This window comes from Lutjanus erythropterus, chromosome 8 (genome assembly GCF_056507025.1).
Source record: "Lutjanus erythropterus isolate fLutEry1 chromosome 8, fLutEry1.hap2, whole genome shotgun sequence".
NCBI classification, from domain to species: domain Eukaryota; kingdom Metazoa; phylum Chordata; class Actinopteri; order Lutjaniformes; family Lutjanidae; genus Lutjanus; species Lutjanus erythropterus.
Window position 1 is genome coordinate 6,604,042 of NC_139324.1, and position 24,031 is coordinate 6,628,072.

The 24,031-nt window shown below is 41.3% G+C and overlaps 1 protein-coding gene across 1 annotated transcript in view; it reads right to left on the reverse strand.

Moving 5' to 3' along the window:
- Positions 1 to 348: 348 nt before the first annotated feature.
- ndp (norrin cystine knot growth factor NDP) overlaps positions 349 to 24,031 on the reverse strand; it is a 37,475-nt gene continuing 13,792 nt past the window's right edge. Inside the window, exons 2-3 of the mRNA XM_084724350.1 lie at positions 7,457 to 7,932; positions 349 to 1,562 (exon numbers count right to left, since the gene is read on the reverse strand). Coding sequence (XP_084580476.1) covers positions 1,338 to 1,562; positions 7,457 to 7,663 — 432 coding nt within the window. The 5' untranslated portion in view covers positions 7,664 to 7,932 and the 3' untranslated portion in view covers positions 349 to 1,337. The remainder of the gene's footprint in view (positions 1,563 to 7,456; positions 7,933 to 24,031) is intronic.

Genomic DNA, 24,031 nt, shown 5'->3' on the forward strand with positions numbered 1-24,031 from the left:
TTCAAATGGACATGAGCCCTGGCCTCCGTGATGAAAGCCCTGTGTTTAAATTACTCTGTGGAAATTTCAAATGGGGGAATTAAAACCACATAAAGTCAGAAAGATGGATTTTAAAGTAAAATAATTAAATGCTATAAACTCAGTGGTATCTTAATTTAAACAATATTCAATAGTGGTTAAGTTTAAAAAAATATATTTATTTCCTCATAAAACTGAAATGATTTTGACCTTTTAGTTTCCATAAAGTCCATTAGTTTGTTGCAATTTAAAGTGAATGCACTGAAGTGCTTGTGGTGTAAGAAAATGTGAGTTTTTATGATAGAAAGACCACAATTGGTACACTGGGACTGAGTTGTTCATTTTTTTATTCAGATAAACTGACCACAAGTACTGATGGTGAATGATGTTTTAGAGCCTGGCACACACACATCGAATGAGTCGAATGTGAGTTCTGTATTCATCACGGTGGACTATGTGGAAAATGTACGCAGGCATTACAGACATATGCAGAGCAACCACAGCACAAGAGTGTTTCAACACATTGGACATGTCATCAGTAACAATATACGACAGGCAGAAGCAGCGTGATAGTAGCTACGATTTCAATAATGTTGACAGGAACATCACAAAGATTCAAATAGAATAGATTACATTTAAAATGAACACTGAGAGCCTTGACAGTCCATTGACAGTCCACGCCACCACCCAGGCGCTGGCTTAACCTTCATCCTGGGTCTTCTTTCATCCGCAGAGCTCCTTTTACACCGTCTGCCACCGCTCTTTTATTGTCCACCTGATGAGCTCTCCTGTCAGCGTCGCTCATGTTTTACACAGCGAGATGAAAGTCTGCAGGGAGTGTGTAAAATGTTATTGGGTGAATAAGCACAGCGCAGGTGCCTCTCTATAGATCCACCACATGTCCGGCCTCGTTTGGAGCCGCTCGTTCTCGCCGAGCCTCGTCCTTTCCCATGCTGCTTTTTCACGAGGCGTGTTGTTTTGTTGTCACACGCATGGTGGGGTTTTTAATGGAGCTGGCAGAAAGCTGTTACAGATATTTGTAATGAGTTCTCATACTGCGGTTCGCGAGCATGTGTGTTATGAATTACGGAGGCCTGTAATGAGCCTCCGCTGCGAGGAGGGTCTCCGTCTGGCCCATGGGAGCAGCAGTTTGTGGTGTCTGGCCTCGTGCGCTGGAGAAATATGTATGATTGAATGCAGGGTATAGTCCCGAGGGCTGCTGGTCAATTGCAAGGTCTTGTGTGAGGGTGGTACGATCACTCCAAGCAGTCGCTCCCAAGATAACGGCAAGCATCTTGAGCCTCCAGTTCAGTCCCCGCTCAGCTGCACTCCTCACAGTTGCAGGCGAGGATGTATCTGTAAGTGGCCGTGATGCGGGTGCCGCCGGCGCAGCGCAGCCTCACCGCCTTCAGCTTGGAGGTGTGCGGCCGGCAGCAGGAGCAGGTGCTCTTGAAGGGCTGTTTGAGCACCGAGCTGAAGGAGATGAGGGGGTCGGAGCGGGTCGTGTGGCTGCAGTGGCCCTCGCAGCGCGCCAGCAACACCATCTGGAACACAGCCGAAAACACACAGTTAACAAAGTAGAGAGAAGTCATTCACACAAGTTTGTTAAAACACTCAGGGTCTGTCCAGAGTTATTATAGTTTTGTATTTAGAGGTGGGAAATAACTAAGTACAAATACTTTGTTACTGTACTTAAAGAGATTTTTCAGGTATCTGTGCTTTTTCCCCATTTTTCTGACAAATTTTTACTTTTACTCTCTACATTTTATTCATTCGAAACTTTAGTGTTAATGCAATTGAGGGGAATAATTGATATTATATTGACATACAATTCCTCTCCCTCTACCCTAAATGGATGAGGCAGTAACACAAAAAAGATGATTCATCAGTGCATATGGTGCACAACAGATGCAACAAGATGAAAATGATGAAAAAGACGTAACAAGAAGAAAAAGACAGACCAAGACAAAACAGAGAGAGACGGAGACTCAGCTGCAGAAGAGGTTCAGTTAACTTTTCACAGAAACAATCAGTAGAAACATCCTTCAGAGGGCAACTTTTACTTTTATACTTCAAGTACAATTTAGAGCCTGTACTTTTTCACTTTTATTTGAGTAAATAAGTTACGTGAGTACTTCTGCTTTTACCATATGTGTGTGACTGTGTGTTCAGATGTGTTTGTGTGTGTGTGTGTAAGTATACAGTAAATCCCTGTGCAATATCTATTCATACTGTGAAACCATCTTGTAAATTTGCTGCTTTATCCTGTGCAACAAAATCTGTGCAATTATTCACTTAATTCACTTACAACATTATTAATATTTTTCTCTAGTATCTTAAAAGTTTAGATAATGTTGACTTTTGCTTTCCTTTCCTTTTTTCCCTAAATTTTATTTTGCTTCCTTTTTCTTTTCCTTACTTTTTGTTTCTTATTTTGTCTCATGATTTTAGTTAACACTGACTTTTGGTTTCACAAGGACATGAACTCCTGTCTCTTTGGTGAATGTCCTGTGTTTGTTTGACCCATCCATTCACCCCGCCTCCTCCACACACAGACTTCCTTGCTCTTTATACTACGTCACCCGATGTAGACATCCCAGAGCGTTTCATTCAGGCATTAAAGGGTACATTGTGCATCTGTATGAGACGCATCTGTAGGGTCGTGACAAAACGTCTGTATTTGACAACCTGGCCAGGATAGAGAGCGGGTCAGCGCTAGGAAAATGGTCTCCGGGAAAAACAAGGCCGTGTTTTGAGTGTGGTCTAAATGTGAGCGGTCCGTTTGGGCTCAGAGTGTCTCCCAGCGATTGTCCTTGCACCTGCAAACTGAGAGATAGCAGCAAGACGAGTCAGTCACTCCTCCACCTGCTGCAGCTCAGAGCTCAGGGTCACACACTGCCATCCCAACACTCTTTTAACACACAGTGATCTATGTGGCAAACTATCCTGTGGAGGAAACAAAACCACTGTATCAAGCTTTCCCCAAGTCTGACCAGTCAGCTCACACACACACACACACACACACACACACACACACACACACACACACACACACACATACACACACACACACACACACACACACACACACACACACACACACACACACATACACACACGCACTCACATATGCATGCACATACAAGCACAGGCCTGATTAGTGTTGTGACCGTCTGACTGGCATTCCTCTGTGGGTCACTACATTCCTGTCGCCTCCCTAAACAGACTCCTGTGTCATGTCCTTCTGTCAGCTGCTGTGTGTCGCCACCCATGTACCCACTCTGACAAAAGCCTGTCTGGGGCCATGGCAGGGTGACATATATACACATACACATCAGGAGTGTTGTCGCCACTTTAAGGCCATTTGTCTTTGTTCTTGCTGAGAATCAGGCTGTTAAACAGAGACAAATCCTCCTCTGTGACGCCCCGTCGCCTCCTCTACCCACCACCTCTCTGTCGCTACCTTCCCTGCTCCTCCTTTCATTCATGACCAGCAATATTGAAAAACTGACATGATGAACATCCATTCACTTCTTTGTGTCTTTACTAAGCCGGTGAGAGAGAGGAGCTCACTAGTGGTGTCATCCAAACCAGGATGTGAGAATGAGAGATGCAGGGGAAAATGTTAGGGTGTCAGGGGAGGAGGGAGGTCATCTATGACTCCCAAGGACCATTGTGTTCAGCAACATTCACTTCAGCTAATGGCAGGTTGATGTGCAGACTTGTTAATACACATAGCCTGTTAACTCTTTTTTTTCCAACTTTCTCTCAGATCAACTTTGGATGAATTCAACCCAAAGTTCACTGATGATGACATTCATACCTGGCTGCTGCAGTGTACAGCCACAGTCTGATCTGTTGAGCGCTGAGCGGCACCTCAGGAGAGGGTGGGGTTTTAGGACTTGCTCAAGGGCACCTCAGTGATGGTAAATGCCCTCATTTACCAAGTGCTGCCTCAAACGTTTCCCACCTGTTGGTCAGGGGGATTGAACTGAGTGAGCTGGATTCACGAGATCTTGAGATCCAACTTGCCAAGCTTCAACTTATCTGTTGTGGTTTCAGTAAAAGTCGTGCAGCCAATCAGTGTCCTAGGAGGGACTACTGGCACGAACAAACAATGGCGGCTCCTGAAGAGTTTAGCATAGATACTGTGGTAGCATCAGTTATATCAGAACTGGAGAGTATTTCTTCATTGAAAGAAGAGCCAAGAACAGCCCTAAAGGCTTTTCTTGAGGGAAAGGGTGTTTTCACTCTTCTCCTGACTGGCTTCGGCAAGAGTTTGATTTACCAATTGGCTTTGCTGATAGTAACCTGACACAACAGATGGTTTGTACCACAGAACCAAAGGATTCTCTCGTGATCGTGTGAATCCAGCTGCCTCGCCAGGTAACTCTCCTACTACGTAATGTGGTTCATTGATCTGACATGATAGATAACATGATAGTTATCCAATCACCTGCCAAGTGTTTTTGGAGATGCCTTGCTTCCTTTGGTAATAATTTGCTTGGACCCTAGGATTGGTGGTTATCGTTTTAAAACATGAACGGTATAATGTATATACGGCACTGTTACCTCCACCAAAGAGGTAATGTTTTGGTTTGTTTGTCAGCAGTACTACAGAACACTGGCCCAATTTCTATGAAAATTGGTGGTGGAAGGATGTAGTATACGCCAAGGAGGAACCTATTACATTTTTGGTGTAGATGCAAATCACAGGGCTGATACGTGAATTATTATTTTTATTTTTTTTCACTTTTGTTGACACTGGTAGAGCGGGCATTTGGCCTTGGCAGAGGTCTGCACCCTCCGAATGCCTTCTAGTTGTCACCCGTTATATTAAAAGGTCAACAATGGTTACTGTTCTCAAATGTAGTTATTTAATCAAGTGTTGCCAGTATGTGGGAGTTGAGTTTTGTTACTTTGTCCCATTATTCATACTCCCACACACATAGGTATCTTTATAAACGTGTGCAATGGTCAGGTTTCTCATGGATAGAGTTGAGATATTTATAAGGATAAATAATGAAACCCAGAGAAAATCTTCAAATGCAGATTTACAAGTGTTGAAAATGCTTCAAGAAAACTTGAGTGAACCTGGAGAGCAGATGAAAACACACAGACATGTTCATCACACCTCCTCTGCCACACAGGTAGCCTTATGAACATACATACAAAGCAGTGGAAGTTGTTACAATACCAAAATTTTAAACTTCGATACAATACTTGCATCGGTAAAAATGATACATGCTGGTGCATAAAAAGTCACTAAACACTGTCTGGTTTTGCTGGACACCAAATTTCAGGAAGGAAAATAAAGACTGAAGGGAAGTCTTAAATGAGCACTTGGATCATTTTTTAAATAGCCTATCTATAAATCTGCTGCAACACACTTCAATATCTGAATTTGTGAAATTCCTAATTACTAATTGATGCCTGTTTTGTGAATGAACACACTCTGCCATATGGAGCAGGATGCATAGCCTTTATGTGGGTTCATTGGTGTGTTAACTGCACTGATTTACACTTCTGATGTATGTGCACTCAAATCTGCACAGGTGGCATTCATCAAATTCACACAGATCATTTACTCAGTTATCTCAGGTTGGGAGCTTGGTATACTTCATGAGTCTACCATACATTGGTGTGGGGTGGATGAGGAACCAAAACATGACACAGTGTCCTCTAGAGTGTCCTTCAAGTGGATAAAATGTGCTAAAGTACCTTTTAGCATGCCTTTTGAGTGGTAAAAATGTGTTTAAATGCCCCCTAGAGTGAGCCCATGACAGCCAACGTCCCAAAAAAGTACAAGAAAGTTAAGATAAGAATGAAAATGTTGTTGAACGAGGCTCATTGAGTCAAGGCTCAGGTGGATTCTGTGTGAACTGTATGGACTGAGGTGTGAAACAGTCAGTCAGCCAGGCATCCTGTCAGTTCTCTGTGTACTGTAATAGAAAGGCCAGCTCATACTGTGAGTGTGTTCAACCCTTCCTTCCCCGAGCTGAGCTGTGGTTTGGCCACCTGCTCCATGCACTCAGAGTCAGAATATTAAAAAAAGACCAAAGAACTGATCACTCACGCTAGCTGAACAACTGCACTGCCGCACAACAAAAGGACTGAGTTTGACAGCCCCTCTCCACAATAGCGTTCACATGTTTGGCGTGATTCAGCGGATCATCAGTCTCTTTACATAAAGTTGTCGGCTGACACTTCAGAGAGAGAGAAAAAAAGGTCTTCATATCATCTGGTAACTCCCCACTCTACTTTTTCCTTTCCTCAGCCCATCTCTCTGCCTTCAGCCTGTGGCAGAAGCAGGAGAGAGCAGGCTGACAGGGAAGCTTCAGCCAAAGCTGAGTCCCAGCTGAGGTGCAGAATATGTCTGCAGTGTGGCCCATGTCCAGCACCACACACACACACACACACACACACACACACTCCCCAAGAAACCAAGCGTGACTCGTCTGAATGACAGAGAGATGGAGATAAAGAGAGAGAAGCATAGAAAGAGACACTGGATTGGCCAAACAGAGGAGGCTTTTAGGGGCAGCAGGAGTAATACTAGTAGAAAGAGAAAAATGTGTCAAAGATAAATGAGCTGGTGTTGTAGGATTTATTTGGGCTGGAGCTCTGGGGTTTCTGCATCTCTGGGGCCTGGTTTGGAACAAACTATTTCCCTTATATTTGTAATAATTTAGTTCATTTGTCAGGTGGACTGGCCCCGTTACCTTAAACAACTTGTTACCAAAAATGAGCAAGTGAGCACAATGAAGCAGATTGGCTGATTAGAATTTTTTAATTATTTCTGTAAAGGGATATGTAGAGTTTTTTGAAGTGGGGTTGTATGAGGTACTTAATCATAGTCAGTGTATTACCTACAGTAGATGCCAGATGACATGTCTGCAGTTTGGAGAAGCAGCGGGAAGTGAAGAATTGCACTGCTGTGGACAGGCATATTTTAACCACCTACACTGTAAAAAAAATAGTTGAGACAACTCAAACTTTCAAGGCAACTTATGGCTGTAGAGTTTTGAGGTTTGAGTCCAACTCAAGTTTTGAAACACATAAAAAAGTTTTTGCTGAGCTATAATATGAAATTACTTTTGTGCTTTAGATAAACTTGAATCTTTGAGTTAGTAAAACGTCTTCAAAACTCTTCAAAATTGGGCTCAAAATAGTAAGTTGCCTTGAAAATTTGAGTTTGTGTTTACAGTGTAAAAAGATCATATCTTTTCAAGTGTATGCTATATTTGGAATATTTTGATGATTCTACTTTGCCATCCAACAAATTTTCTGACAGTAAAGTTAATCTCTTAGCTTTCTTCACTGGTACTGCTGCTGCTTCTTCAAACTAGGGGCATGACACAATACTCACAACCACACTCCCAAAAAAATCCCAACTATCCCTTTAAAGTGTGCACGTGCAGTTCTGTTTCTGCCTTACCTTGGAGTTGCACTTATAAATTGGGTGTGTGATGGTCTCCACGAAGTGGTGCCTCATGCATCGCTCTGGGTCAGTGTCTCCCAGGTGTGGGTGTGCGTTATCGCTGGCCTTGTTGCTGCTGGCAGACTGGACCAAGCCCAGCAGGGGGCAGCACATCAGGACCAGCAGCAGGCCGGAGGGGGGGCTCGCAGAGAAGGAAGGCTTCATGATCGGACCACCCTGAGGCCTTCGATCCTCACGGGATGTCCAACACGTCACGTTGTCTCGATTATTCTCCGTTTCCTTCCTCTTCTCTTTCCCACAGTTCTCTCTGTCTCTCAGATGTATGTCAAGCTCTCACACAGGAGACGGGGGACGTGTTTGTATCTCCTGCTAACACAGCGGAGGTTCAAGGTCAGCGATCTGTAGGGAGAAAGGTAGAAAGAGGGCTGCTTCGTCAGGCCGCGCCATCCCCCGCTGTCTGGATCCACCACAGTCTGGAAGAAGCAGAGGTGGCAAAAGTACACACATTCTTTACTCAAGTAGAAGTACAGATACTTGTGTAAAAAAAAAGACTGCGGTAAAAGCAAAAATACAGATCCAACTTCTTTACTGCAGTAAAAGTGACAAAGTACAGGCTCTGATATGTACTCAAAATATAAAAGTAGAAGGTAGCCGTGTTTTACGTCGCTCTTCATTTTTATATCATTTATGCCTTATGTTTTTCACATTGCTTTTGTCTTGTTACTTCTTTTTTGTCTTATGTCTCTTTTGTCTTATGTCTTTTACTTAGTTTTTTTGTCTTGTTACAACTTTATAGTTGTAATGTCTTTTACATTGTTTTTTGGCTTGTCGTGTCTTTTCGTCTTTTTAATTTGTTTTTGTCTTGTAACAAGGTTATTCGTCTTGTTACGTTGTTTTTTTGTCTTGTTACATCTTTTACATTGTTTTTTGTCTCATGTTGTTTTTGCTACTTTCCTTTCCCAGATATTTTTACTAAAATGTGGGGAGTAAAAGTACAAAGTTGTCAGAAAAAGTAAATACTCAAGTGAAGTACAGATACCTGGAAACTCTTCTTAAGTACAGTAACAACATGTCTGTACTTAACTACTTCCCACTTCTGGGAAGAAGGAGGGAACATGAACTGATAAGGGCGAAAAACAAAAGAATATTGTGTGTGTAGGTGGTGTGTTTTGTCTGTTAGTGATTTGTACGTCCAAGGTAACCACAATAAGCGCTGTAGAAAAGATCACACACTTCCATTTGTGTGTGTGTGTAGTGATGGAGCTACCTCCAGACAGCCATTCATAGATATTTTAGCCAGTTTTGGTGATTGACTGTCTGATGAGTGTGTGTGGGTCTCCAAATCTGGCTGCCTAGTTTGTCTCCTTTATTCCACGGCCGCCCCTGCACACCCACACACTGCACACACATGTAGACACATAAGTCCTGGTGCTTTTATTACAGAAGAGAAACTTAAACCGTGCACAAACAGCCTGCAGCCAGGTCCTTTCCTCTCCCTAGGAACAACTTTTTCATTAAAACAAATCGTTCTCCCAACAAGCCCTCTCATGACTGCGGACCCTCTGCCAGTCCCGCAGCATATTTTCACATGTATTTATGTCGTTTTTTTTCTTTTTCCAACTTCATAGTTTTATTGTCCTCCTGACAATAGTGTTCGTGTTAAGAGGGAGCTCGGTGCTGGCTGAGGCAGGTTTGCTAACAGGCAATGTGTTGTGAATTAGGGAGAGGTGTGTGTACATGTGGGGTCAAGGAGTGAGAAAAGAGAGTAATGATCTGGGTTTAAGGTTCAGTGTTTTTAAAATATTGTTATGACTGTTAACCTGGACTTTATAGAAATATGTGTTCAAGGCCATTTATGTTGAGGCGCCTGTAAATGCATGTAATTCAGGGGGTTTGTCTCAGGTAACCTGACTACTGGACTGGTTTACACAGCTACTTGTAATTTTATTCATTAATTCTTAAACTTAAACCTCACATGAAGTCAAAATCAATGTTTAAGTGTTTTTTAATTACATACTGTATTGATATATGTCACCAATATGCCAAGATGTGGCCAAGAAATGTTGTTTTGTAGATATTCCCAGGTATATTAAATGATGTCATAGTATTACTCAGGCATTACTAAATCTTAGTCCAATGAAATGATTTCTTGTTTGTTGTGCAGCGGAGCATAGAAGACAAATGCATCTGTTCACTGGAGTGAGCAGAGTGAAGTGCCTCTGGGGTCCTCACTGTACAAAAAAACAACTTTATAACTTTAGTCACTGATTTGGGTGAAAATGGATCATATTTCATGGACAGGATATATTCTGGTTTATTCTCTGATGTCCTCTGGCTGCTCCGCTTCAACTCAGTTATTTCAGTTATTTAATTACACAGTTTCCTGACAGACAGATGGCTTTAGCTTTACTTGTTGCTAAAGTGGCTAACTGTAACTGTTCGCTGCTGTAAACCGTAAACAGAATCAGGCTCAGCAGCCGCTGAGGGCTTTTACACTACACATTCTTAGCCCTAAGCTCTCCTTAACCCTGGGCTAAGAGTTAAGCTTGCGCTAACTTTGCCCCTTTTGTTAAGCCAGGGTTAAGCTAAGCACAGGGTTATATAATTCACACTGCACTTCTACTAGTTATGGGTTACATGTCTGTTGGTACACCAGCTGAAAATTTTATGTGACTACTACTTTCTTTTAGTCCTGTTTCACACTGGCACTTTTTAGCCCTGGGTTTAGTTGATTTTCTGGGGGATAACCCCACAAACTCAAGGTAACTCTGTTCTGGAGCAGGGCCAGCAATCTCTAGGCTAAAGTCGAGGTTAGCCCACTTTGAAATGTTCCAGGATTGTGCTAGGGGGAAAGCTCTCCTAGCCTAGGACCAACAACTCCCTTAGCCTGGGGCTAACAGCTCCGTTACCTTACCGAGGGCTAAGTGCAGTGTGAAAAGCCCTTAAGTGAACAAAACTGGTGACCAAGACAAACACAGCTTCCAAGACTGACACAGAATACCAAGGGTGGTACTAAGGTGGTGTTATTGCAGAGTTTGGTTCCCAGCATCCTGGCACTAACTGAGCTTTGTGGTTAGTGAAATTATGTTGGCTCGGTTAATCCCGGCTAACTGCTGTTAACTTGGTTAGTGCCAGGCTGCCTGGAGCCAACTCTGCAGAAAAAAAAAAAAAAAAAACACCTCGGGAGCCTGTTCCCTGTCATCAATCTGGCCTGCGTTGGTCCCGGAGGAATAATCCAAAGCACGATTAACTACTGTAAATACCATTCAATGCCTGCAACAAATCCCGCCACCTTTTCTTTTTTCTTTATTTTTTCACAGGAGTGCATTAGGCACTCTGTTGGACATTTAAGGGTTGTCTACACCAAGAGCATTAACTACAACAGTTGCGATAATGGTGTGAGCGTCCACACTGAGGAACGATATCATTCTGTAAACACCAGCAGCTTAAGAAAATGGATACCGATGGCCTGTTACTGCTGTATGTTGTGCAGATAAACTTATTTGCATTATCTTGACAGAGATAATGCTTTGGCCATGTAAAGATCTGTTCCCATGCCAATAAAGCCCCTTCAACTTTGAGCGCGCTGTAAGACAAAACATCAGTGTAACATGTAGGTTAACATCATATGGTGCAGAGATGTAATGTTAGTTGCTCATTAATGCTGCACATGCATATGTCAACATACATAGTAACTTTTGTGAAAAATGTGCAATCTTTTCCTCCATTCAGCTGGCAGCAGTCGACCTGAGGGCAGCAGAGTCTGTCCCAGTTTTGCATGCATTCCTATATGCCTGCAGATTCTGCATCCATACGTAGATATCTATTTATATAGATGAGTATTTTCCCCACGTTGCACCCTTGGTATGTGGGGCAAGGTATGTAAGGTTTTCTAACGTGTTTCTAAATGTAACAATGAATAAAAATTTGCCTATTAAAATTGATGTAATTGACCTTTGGCTAAGCCCCGCCTTCCTCTAGTTACTGTTGCTGCACCTGTCACAGTTTCCACTCTCCCACTGCACAGATGATCAGACCAGACATGATGAAGTAAAAGACTTGTTGGATGATATTAGTCCTGAGTGTGAGCCTCTTTTCTCTATAGAATTGTTGAAACGTGGGGATTCCACTGAGTAGTAAACAAAAGCAGCTTCTTATTTCTGGCTGACGGTTATGGATCTAAGAGATCTAGCCAGAGAGAGATGCGTTATCATCGGCCCACTTTGATTGTGCACCAGCCCATCCTTCTCCTCAAGCCACCCACATAAGAAATCACAATGTAACTCCTGGCAATAAGCCATGAGTTTGGCAAATGCAGTTTGGCTGGGGGTAATATTACAGCAGCTAGTAAGCTAGCATTAGTTAGCTGGACATGCTAATGTTTGCAGCTGAAGTTAGAGCAAGTAAAGACAAAGTTTAATCCATTCCCCACATGTGTGCTCTTGTGTTTTGTGTTTTTGAATGACTACAAAAAGAGGCCACTGTCCAGAATCAAGAAACAGAGTATCACTGGTCTCAGAGCTTCCTGCGCACCACTTCAACATGGAGAGAAATCCAAAGGCAGGTCTACTGTGGCTTAGTTAAGGTTGCTAAAGCTAGAATTGGACAGTTGCTGTTCGCAGAAGGGGCTTAGTGAAGGGTCAATTGTGTACAACCTATTGAATTTCTTTTAAGGAAATGTTTAATAAGCAGCAATTTCAGAATGAAAGGAGAAGAATTTCACTTGGGATAATGGTTGTGCAAGAATTCAGGACAGTTGTAGGACACTGAGGAAAAATGTTAATTTCAAGCCCTGGTTAACTCCTGAGAATATTTTTGACCAGTTACGCTTCTCGGTCTGTAGTTTAATTTGCAAACCCACACACTCTGCTAATGGCTTTGCAAAGCCAGGAGCCAGAGGTAAACATCAAGGCTTGACATGGAAACATTTTTACCTTGCAAGGCAGCTGGATTCACAAAATCATGGGATCACAAGAATCCATCTTGTCAGGCTTCGAGTTATCTGTTTGTGTGCACACCAAAAGTGGTGCAGACAATCAGCGTCCTACAAGGGACTACTGGCAGCTATGTTAGACTGTATTAGACACGATGCTTCATCCAATACCCTGCCAAGTGTTTTTTGAATGCCTGCCCTTTTCCAAATAGTTCCTTAGGACGAATCAAACCATCTGGCATGTCAGGTTAGGAATATTTCCTCCAGAAAGGCAACAAAGTCAAATGCAAATTATGTGATGCTACCCTTCAGTTTAATAGAACAAGCATTAAGCTGCTATGTCCAAAGATGGCTTGCAGACAAAGACACATCACTGCTAGTCATGGGAAGAAAATATCATGTACAAGACAAGCTAGCTCTGAGCACCAACCGCTGGACAGGTGTCACAACCACCCGCTATTGCATCAGTACTTTATAGATGTTGGGCGTTGATTAATTAACACAATTCTGCATTCCATCAGAACTAACTATTTAGCATGTTCAATACTTCGTGACTGTACACTAATTTCCTCATTTGAACTGAAATCACAGAACGCATCAAGTTAATTCAAAACCGTACGCCTCCACCTCCATGCTCAATCCTCCAACCCACCCATTCCAGCCCCAGTGTTTTTCTTTCTGAGGGGAATCATTTAACCTTAACATTCCTCCTGAGAGAAATAGAAGTATCATTTGGCCTGTTAAAATAAATACTCCCAGAGATGTTTTGTTGGCCCGTCGAGCGTATGCTGCAGGGTTTACATAGCAGACAGCCCAGTCTTCTCAGACCAGCAGGCTGCCTTATACAGCCAGCACCCATCAGCACCTCCAGCCCTGCCAGCCGTACCTGGCCGAGTGTTACAGTGGTGACTGTTATCCCCATCTCTGCCGCTGGTATCACTGTCAGCATCATCATATACGCTTGTCTTTATTACACAGGAAAGGCATTTAGGATGGAGTGTGGGCTATAGGATCATTTAACGGAGTAAATCAATAAGAGGTTTCCCATCTGACAGAGTGAAGAGGACAAGTAGAGTCCCTTCCAGACATGCTTGCCAACACTCCTGATTTTCCTATGAGACTCCTTTTTTTCTCCCTAGGTTCTCCCGGGATCACAATTCTTCTGTATTTTTCCCGATTTATTCACACCTTTTTCTCCTTTTCACTGTTACAGCCTGTTTCTGACTGGCACTGTACAGCATGCAGCCTATAAGCCCTACAACTCAATCTACTGTTTCCACCCGCACAACAACACAGCTACACCAAACCAGACTTCCTGGAAAGAAGAATTCCTGTCTCTCAAGAAAGGTTTTAAAGGAAAGGGGCCTTCATTTTTAAAAATATGCTGTATCAATTTTCTTTCAGGGGCAGCAAAAAAAAAAATGAATGAAAGAAAACTGCTGAATACTGGTTTATACCAGAGATTTACACAAGTGCACCAGAGGGACGAATTATTCTGGATTCTTTACTGAGAATTAAGTCAAATTAAAAATGATTTATTTAACAGAAAAATGCTGTTGCAGTCTACTTTTTATTTTATTACTTTTTTTCTTAGAATGCAAGAAACAAAGTCTCTGAAACTCAGTTTTTTGGGGGGTTTTAAAATGCTCCCTATTTTTGAAGTCTGAATTATGTTCCAGCCTCTCCACCTCCCAGCCTCCGTGTTCCTGTTAAGTACACGACATGCTACACAGAAGAGCCTCATTATATTTGGTGCGGCTGTGGCTCAGGTGGTAGAGCAGGTCGTCCACTAAATGGAGGATTGGAGGATTGGAGGTTTGATGTCCAGCCCCTCCAGTCTGCATGAGGACGTGTCCTTGGGCAAAAAACTGAATCAATCATTTCAGCCAGTAGCTGCTTCATTGGTATGTGATTGTGTGAGTGAATGCTTGAATGTCATTTAATTTTAAAAGCTCTTTGAGTCGTCAATAGATTAGAAAAGAAATATATAAAATACAAGTCCATTTCCTATTATATGCCCAGAGACCCAGAGGACAACCAGCTCCTGACATGAATAATACTAACTGGAGATATGAGGAGTTATGATGCACCATGTGACTACTGTATAAACCAAATGAGTAAAAACAAGACTTTTGTTAAGGATGCACTGATAAATATTGGCCATAATAATTAAAGCCTGACCGATATTATCTGCCTGACATTTGCTTATCACAGCTAAAAATTTCTATAACAGTACTGGTATATATATGCACCAATATGAAAGTTTAATTTTTTCAGATCACAATTCAAATTGTTTTTATTTTTTAGCTTTATTAACAGCAATTTATGTATTTCATGCTTTTTGTGAACTCTTGTGAAGTTAAATACACATTTTGTTGTATTTGTGTTTTTCTTTTTTAAATTTATAGTTAATTATAATTATTAAAATACAGGTGAAAGTTTGGGACCATAAAGTTTAACTGTAAAATATCCTGCCCCCATTACATATCTTTGCCACAAGTATTTGAAAACCACATTTGAGGGATTGCATATTTATGTATTGTATATATTGTATGTTCTGTATATTATATTCAGTGTAAAGAATATCAGCCAATACATCAATATCAGAATTTCGTTTACTTCCTAATATCTGTATCGACATCAGCCGCTATAATCCAGTATCAGTCAGGCTCTAATAACAATAATCATCATCATCTTTGTATTCAGACTAGTACTACATCTAATACTACTACTAATAATAATAATGATGATGATGATAGTCTGATTTGACAGACTTTCAAAGCATTTAATTCGAATTCTTAGGCAAAAAGCTCTGGAAAAGCCAAAGTATAATTGTGAAGTTTTTGATGAACTTTACAAGAAAATCAAACTAACTTGAAGAGTCAGAACTGTTCTTTGTTTTTTTGTGATGTCAGTTTTCAGATTTAGTTCAGTCAGAGCTGTGGAATATTAAATCATCCATCATTGTTCTCAACATCTGAGCCTTTCTTACCCTTAGGTGAACATAAACACTTCTTTTTAAAAATACAAAACAGCAAGTGATTAATGATAATTGGTATTGGCTAAAAAAAAAAAAAAAAATCCACATTGTTTATCCCTAATTTTTGTTAAAGGCCCCTCTACAAATTGTGGCCACAGAATTAGCTATTGTTGCAAAAACTGTCTTAAAGCTCCTGTGATCAATGGTTTCAGAATAACCACTGACAAAATAATATGTGTGATGTGAAAAAGGTCACTCGTGGTGTTGAACCAATTTTGATTTTAGGGCCCTCTTACTGCTCTCATAGCGTAATTTTCAGCCACAATAAAGCTGCTGCTTTGAGAAATAGCCTTTAAAAACCCCACTGTACACTGCCTGCTCAGCACCGAACAGCAGACAAATTTAGCAACTAGCCAGTGACAACAGAACAACCCTGGGTCAGATTGCCCCCAGAAGTTGGTGGGGACCAAAAACAGAGCTAAAGAGAATGTAAATATTGAACATATAGGTCTGGGGTCCAGGGACAGATGCAATCTGGGCATCTAATTCAGCTTTGCATGAAGGAACAGAAAACATGTGATTGTAGCATCCTGTTAACTCAATTAAATGATTTTATAAAGTGAAAACATAGTAAATCAATTCAGATCAAACATGACAACGTAGCTGTATTTATAGCCAGACAAGAAAAACATCCTCCATATTTCCTCATAAATCATACGTCTCCCCTGACAACATGTGTTTTTGTTAAACAGACAACAGGTCCCAGACCTACCATTACAATGATAATGACAAGAGTGATCCGCCTTGTAAATACCAGGACAAGCCAAATAAACTTTTTTTTTTAACCCAAATGTTGTCATTTTGGTCTCCAGCCAGCTCTGTCCTCTCTGATTAACAATTACGTGAGCGAGCCAGACATTCCCACCATATTAACTTTTTATGTGCAGCAAAGAAATGAATTTCTATTGATTGTCATCTGCCTGTTATGCAGCCAGCTGAGGCAGATCTGCTCTAACTGCATTGCTATTCAAACAGGGGCATCCCTCACTACAAGGTGACTACACATCATAATTACTGTCTCTTCTGGAGACTCATGATTAAGCTTTGAAAGCTGGTGAAGTCAATAAATAGCTACGAATGGCAGCTGGCTCAGATAATGGAGCTTTTAGGATGATATGGAGATCGTATCTGTGTGAGGGAGTTCATTACTGCACTGTGAGTGTGCAAACTGGTGGCTTATCCCTGTGTGTGATGCCTGGCTGCCTCCCTGCCTGCCTGTACTGTCAACCCGTTCTCATCCCAGGTCATCAAATACTGACGCTGCTCTGTCACTTGACCGTCTCAGCCTGCGCTGAGAACACAAAGGACAAAAAGTAGGACTGAGGCTAATTTCAGAGGTGGCAAAAGTACACACATTCTATACTCAAGTACAGATACTTCAGTAAAAAAAAGACTAAAAGTAGAAGCACTGATTCAACTTCTTTACTGCAGTAAAAGTGAAAAAGTACAAGTTCGGAAATGTACTCAAAGTATAAAAGTAAAAAGTGTCTTTTATGTAGTTTTTTTAATCTCATCACATCTTCATGTTGTTACATCTTTTATGTTGTTTTCTAAGTGTTTATTCTTTTTTGTGTTGTCCCATCCATTTAGACTTGAAATCAGATTTGATGCTGGGAAGGTGGCGTGCAATGATGCAAAATAAAAAAATAATCAATAATTCCCCAGAAATGCATTAAATCTAAAGTAAGGTAATGTGCCTGTAGACAGTACAGATATTTGTGTTCAAATGTAGGGAGTAAAAGTAAAAAGTTGTCAGAAAAATAAATACTTACATAAAATACACATACCTGAAAAGTCTACATAAGAACAGTAACAAAGTATTTGTATTTATTTACTTCGCACCTATGGCTAATGTCATTTCTAAAGCTTGAATTAGGCAAACTAGACTGAATAATACATGGATACAATGAGATAAGTTTATCTGATGTTTGTAAAGCTGCCTGGGTGAAATACTACACAGACATCAGAATACAGACCTCACATCTTTGTATATTTTTGTTGTTGGACATAATTTAGTCCATCTTGTCAATATAGAAATGTATATTATATTATAAATGTCAATGTATTTTATCACTATTTAGTTATGTTTTCCAGTGTAATATTGTAACAGTCAATTTGAGATTCCTCTTCAGTCAGGTAAAAGTCATTTGGAAAACCTGCAGGGAAGTCCAGTCGTGGTTACAGCCATGCCAGAAGCACAAGAGTGTACGTAAACTGATGAGCACAAAACAAATACAAATTCATCTGTGCTTGAAGTTATGATTTGGTGTGAGGTCTCTGGTGGATTTAATCTTGGGTTACAACAAAGATTAGGTTCGTAAACAAATTTTTTGGCCACAGTTTTGCTTGTTTATCCAGAGGGCAGAAAGAGACGACCCAAAGCGAGCTGACAAGAACACGCATCAGGCACACAACAGTCGCTGGGACGTCTGTGTGAGAGTCCTGCCTTTTTAACATGTTCATACGATACTTACTGATACTACTGATACTTTGAAATGATGTCCTAGGCTTTATCAGCTTTTTTTTAAATCATATGTATGTTTCCTGTACTTTTCCTGGTAAAAAATAAACATGAATATGTACCTTTCCTGTCTTATTTTGCGGAGGTACTTGTTGAATTTATAACTGTTGTACATTTGGTCGAATTGAGTGATATCATTGACCTTTTTTTGGCTGAGACTTTGGGATTCCCTCTTCAGGTTGTCCCTTGTTCACGCTGCTTAGCAACCACCCACAAATGCCCTAGCAACCAAGTGCTTCCAACTCACAGCACGTCCTGTCTGTTGTCATACCATGATTGAGTTAATTCAGTTGAGAAATTGAAGAGGAAAGACTGATTATCGCTGTGATAAGCATAAAGAGTTCTATGACCTGCTTTTAGGACGATCATCAACATCAAAACACGAACAGAGTTGGTTCTGTGGGTTCTGAACAGAGTCAATGTAAAGTGACAAGGCTCTCCAGTGTCTGTGGAGAAGTGTCAATATGTAGCCATAGCCACTGCGGTAAAGTGAATTTTAAGGTGAATATTCAAGAAGAGACTCCCGGAGCTGCCTGTGAAACATCTACCTGAAAACTAACTTCACCACGGTACTGTAGTCCCTCTGTTTCTCATGGGATCATCAACCGAGGGAGAGGATGCAGTCTGGTACAGACGTCCAAAGCACCAACATGAAGACATACAACCAGATCTGCCAAAAGCAAAATTCAATTGCAATCATCGGGTTTCAACCAATAGAGGGGAGTCACTATGCATAACACAATATGTAGAATTCAAATACACTGCATTAAAATCACAAAATTTGGACCTGAATCAGTCAGCAACTACTAAATGCCCTTTCAGCTGAAAACAGTGGTTTGAGGGTTTAGTTACTCTTTAAGCTAAGTTACACCAGCAGAAAAAAAAAAATACTTCTGCAACCAATGCAACTGAGCATCTTGGGTTTGCCTAACTTGGCAGGTTTAATAAGAAAACAATAAATGTGACAGAGAGACGTAACACTAGTGCAACAACCAAAAGCAACAGCTTCTTCATTTCTTCTCCCACAAGTCAAAAATGGAGTGAAACTCCTGCCTTACAGCAACACTGAGGGGACACACTACCTCTTATACAGAAGGCTTTTAAATCACAATGTTACGATGGTAGAGGGCTCAGTGGTCGATGACTGTCAGCCACTGGCAACGGCCCAACCCTAACTCAAACTGAGTTTTTCTTTCTGATTTAATGACAAAAACAAATCACCATTGTGTTCCACTATTCCACTACTTCTTCTTAAAACCTGTCTCTTTGTGGGTTTGCTTCCATCTCTGCCTCCTTCAAGGCAGATCAAGCATTTGTACCCCTCTGTTGTAACGTGTAAAGGTCTGATTATGTTTGGGAGGAATGTTTTTGGATCAAAACTCTCCCTGTCACCTTGGATCATTACTGTTTTCATTACAAAATGTTGGCAGCCCAGCTCCACAAAATACAACAAGTCATTCATTCTGAATTACCCATGAAATTTCAGCTCAATTAAAGTAAACAACTTCTCTTGATGACAACAGGAGAAAAACTGCTGCAAGGCCAGGCTCCATCCAGTAAAACTCCACCAAGAAAGTCAAATTTTCCATTTGACAGTGCAAGAGGTTTCTGAAATGCAAAGCCACCTTATCTCTATCTGTTAAAAAGCATTCAAATATGTTTGAGTGTGAAGAATTGTATGTGGTCTGGTACTAGAAACTGACTTAGGTCAGTGTTAATGTCATAAGTACATCAAGTACTCAATGGTGTCAAGTCCAGATTCTCAGTTTTGTCATTCCAAGGGGGCTGCCCATTGGTCAGATGGGCTATTCTTCTGAAACCCCAATAGCTGGAAAATAAAATGGAAAATTATTATAATATAATAATAATCCCCTAACCCAGTGAGGTGGGAGGAGTGTGCTTGTGGTGAAACGCTAGAAAACGTGAATACAGGTTACCTCTTTGAGTGGGTGAAAAGATACTCTGACCCAGCGAGAAAGAAGGTAAGACTAGGCTAGGTGGTGTGGAAGCCTGGAAAGTGGGGAGAAATCCAGAAATCATCCACCATAACCTTCCCAGAGTGCAATGCATCCAACTGAAGTGACCCAAAGTGTAATTGTCAGAGGACTTGCTTCTATGATTTTTGTGTGCTATAAAAGACCAAGTCCCTGGACTGAGAGAGGCAAGATTCAACAAGAGCTGCAACTCTAAATTATTTTCAATATGGTTAAGGTCTCGCATGGCACTTATACAGTTTGCAATGATCGTGGTGGAAGATTTACCACCCAAAATTTGTACTAATGTTTGAAAGAATAGCCCCTTTTACAATGAGATTGTGCGATACTGCTGCAACAAAGGCTCATCACTATCCTACTTTTTTACACTGAGCCAACAACACCACTACAATGCCATCTCTCTGTCTGATTTTAGATAGCATGCTGGCATTGTGGAAGAAAACTTGACCTGACAACAATGTTGGCATCTAATGTGATGACCACATCCTGGTCAACAAGTGATTCTGCTCCTCTGCTCTTTTAATCACATGTAGAGTCCTGCACCAGGTCAGGTACCCAGTGGGTGAGGCACAAAAATGTAATGGGTAAAAATGAAAATTAAAGTGATTGATAATACAGTAATACCAAATCTAATCAGCCACCAGGATTTTATTTTGAAAGTCTATGATACAACCTTTGACCCCACGTCCTGACAAACATGCCACTATCTGATCTGATAGTGATGAAGGCTAGCTGACAGCCAGATTTTGGTGGTCTGTGAGAATGACATTGTCAGTGGCTTTTCTGCTTCTAAAGAGTTTAAAAAAATATCAGCTTTTGGTAGCTGCAGGCTATGCTCAGCGTCACTATGGAAACACATGAACAGCTGCAGCAGTATAGGAGCTGTGCCAGTTGAGAACACAATTGAGTGACCGTGTGTGTGTGTTTAATCACAGGTGCAGGTCGGGTCACGGGGCTTATATTTACAGTTTCACATCAGATGGTTTGTTACACAGAACCATTTGGGAGAGCTTCCTGTTTGGAAAAAGGCAGGCACTTTCAAAAAAACACTTGGCAGGTGATTAGATGCTGTCTATCATGTCTAACACAGCTAACTTCAACCAATTAGATCAAACACTTGCTGAAGCCAGTCAGGAAAAGAATGGAAACATCTTTTCCATGAAGAACAGCCATCAGTGTCGTTCTTTGCTCTTCTTTCAATGAAGAAATACTCTCCAGTTCTGATATAACTTATGATATCACAGTATCTATGCTAACCTCTTCAGGACCATCTTTACCTCTTTATGAACAAATGGCTTCTCATTGTTGTCACACCTAAAACCATGCCTGTGGCTAACAGTAGTCCTTTTTAGGACACTGATTGGCTGCACCGCTTTTGGTGCGGACACAAACGGATAACTTGAAGTCTGGCAAGATGAATTCTCTCGTGATCTCACGAATGCAGCTGCCTAGCAAAGTAAGGGGGGTGTGTGACTTGGAGATAACTGCGGGGAAGAGGACAGTTCTGGTATTCATGGGTGCAGGTGCGCAAAACTGGACCCACGCAGGCCTGAGAACATCACAAATTCATCCATCCATCCAGCTTTTTATGTGTTCCTGGATAAACAGGCATCACATCTTCTGCAACAATTAAGTTAAAAGGATGTGTGATGTGTGGGGAGTGCTTTCTCTCCTGTCTGTGTGTATGTGTATTTGTGTGTGTCTGTGTCCACTAGTCTCTCTCACCCTCTGCTAAGACCAATATGTGAAATAAGTATGTCATTTAAAAAGTACAATCATAAACAGCAGTAAATGTGTAACACAACAACATCATGTCCCATCCTGCCGGCTCACCCTTTAACGCAAATGTCAATTCAGCTCTGTTATTACATCCACTGACGGGTCAGAGACAGACCAACAATGACCTCCCCCTTGCATGCCCATAACTTTTATACAGAACAGCGAGGCAGAAAAACAAGACAACCGTCCTGCCTTGAAGGGACCCATTAGACCCTTAAAAGAGCTCAGCTGACTCTGAGAATCTTGTAAAAGGGTCTTAAATATGCACTTAATGGCTACATATGTGATACTCATCATCCCCACCAGCTGATGACCATAAAGAAGACTAAAAGCTTAAAAGAGAAACAGCACTGTTCTTGTACTGCAGTGTAGAGCTATAGCTAAGTGCTGGATTACAGTCCACTTGGAGGATGCATTGCCCACAGGTGCAGCTGATCGGCATCTGTAGTGGCTGCATGGACAGTCCACACAATCACAAAAAATTAGGCATGTGCAAATTTCCACACAGAGCCTACGCATACACCCTTTGATGATGAAACTTACATACTGTGGACCCTAACAGCAACCTGACGCACCAGATGGCTTGTTACATAGAACCATCTGGAGAGACGTCCTCAGAAACTGTTTGGAAAAGGGCAGGCACTTTCAAAAAACACTTGGCAGGTGATTGGATGAACTATCTGTCTATCACATCTAACATCTTCAACTTCAACCAATCTCTTGCTGAAGCCAGTCAGGAGAAGAGTGAATACATCTGTTCCATGAAGAAAAGCCTTCAGTGTTGTACTTCGCTCTTTTATCAATGAAGAAATACTCTTCAGTTCTGATATATCTGATGCTATCACAGTATCTATGCTAACCTCTGCAGGAGCCGCCATTGTCTGTGCCAGATGAGTCACTTCCATGGACGCTTCTCACTGTTGTCACACCTAGAAGCTGACTGGCTGCACCACTTTTGGTGCGGACACAAATGGATAACTTTAAGTCTAGCAAGGTGGATGGCTCACAAGGTAACACAATCAGACCAACATGCATTTGCAGAATTGGAAAAATATGATACCATTCTAACACAGCCTGATTGGCTGCTTAGTGTTCATAATACTTAATTAGGATGTTAACATTAACTTAAATGTAGATAGCGTCCACAAAGTGGGGAAATACTACACAGAGGTTATGTTTGTAGTAAACCTGTAACCCCACAAACTAATGTAGATAATTACTGATCCTTGTTCCTTGACCTTGAAAGTGGTGATTGTTTTTTTGTTTTGAAGAGGCCAAAAAAAAAAGTCTCAAAGTACAGTATGTGCACCACTTCAGCAAAATCTGAAGCTTGAAAGCCTGCCACAACTATTTATCAGCCCGTCCTCACCAGAAACAACATGTGCGTTCAAGGTTGTTGAAAGTGCAAGCAGCTTATTCCAACTGACATCTCCATTTATTCTTAGGTGGTGCCCCCCAGTGGATGTAGTAAACTTGTCAGGAGAAGTATAAGGAGTAGGAAAGTCTACAAAACAAGCACAGGACTTTGACCAAGAAGACTTGGCAGGTGATTGGATGAACCATCTGTTTATCAAGTCTAACACGGATTAACTTCAACCAATCAGATCAATGTTTCCATGGACGTGTCTCACTGTTCTCACACCTAAAACCACACCCGTAGTTACCAGTAGTCCCTCCTAGGACACTGATTAAGTGCACCACTTTTTGGAACTAAATGGATAACTTGAAGCCTGCAAGATGGATTCTCTGTGATCACGTGATCTTGCAAATCCAGCTGCCTTGTAAGGTAAAACCAAACTGTGACCATTTTACAAGGTATACTACGTATCACATGACTTATATTTTCATGTGAGTGACATCACTTCTGCCACAACATATGTAACATAGTTATTTTAATCCAAATTATAACATTTTCCCAAAAAGTTTTTGTGCCTAAATCTAACCAAACAGCAACTGTTTCACAGTCTATCCCTGCCTGGTGCTCTCCACTGGTAATATACATGTACCCCGCTTGCAGTCTCAGGTAAGTGGCATTGCTACATGAGCAGAGTCTGTCCTCGTTTGGCTCAGTCATAAAATCTGAAGCAAATTATAACCACAACAATTTGAAACAACAACCCAAAAAATCTAAAGAATTCTCTTTTCCTCTTTAACTGACCGAGGTAGAATTCCTGATACTCAAAACTAATTAGACAACCAAAGCTGGAGGCGCACAGGCAGAAGAAATTATTAAACAGCACACATTATATGTAACTGCACACAGATTAAGCGTGGAGATTTGTCTCTAGATGTGCATTTTCTGCTT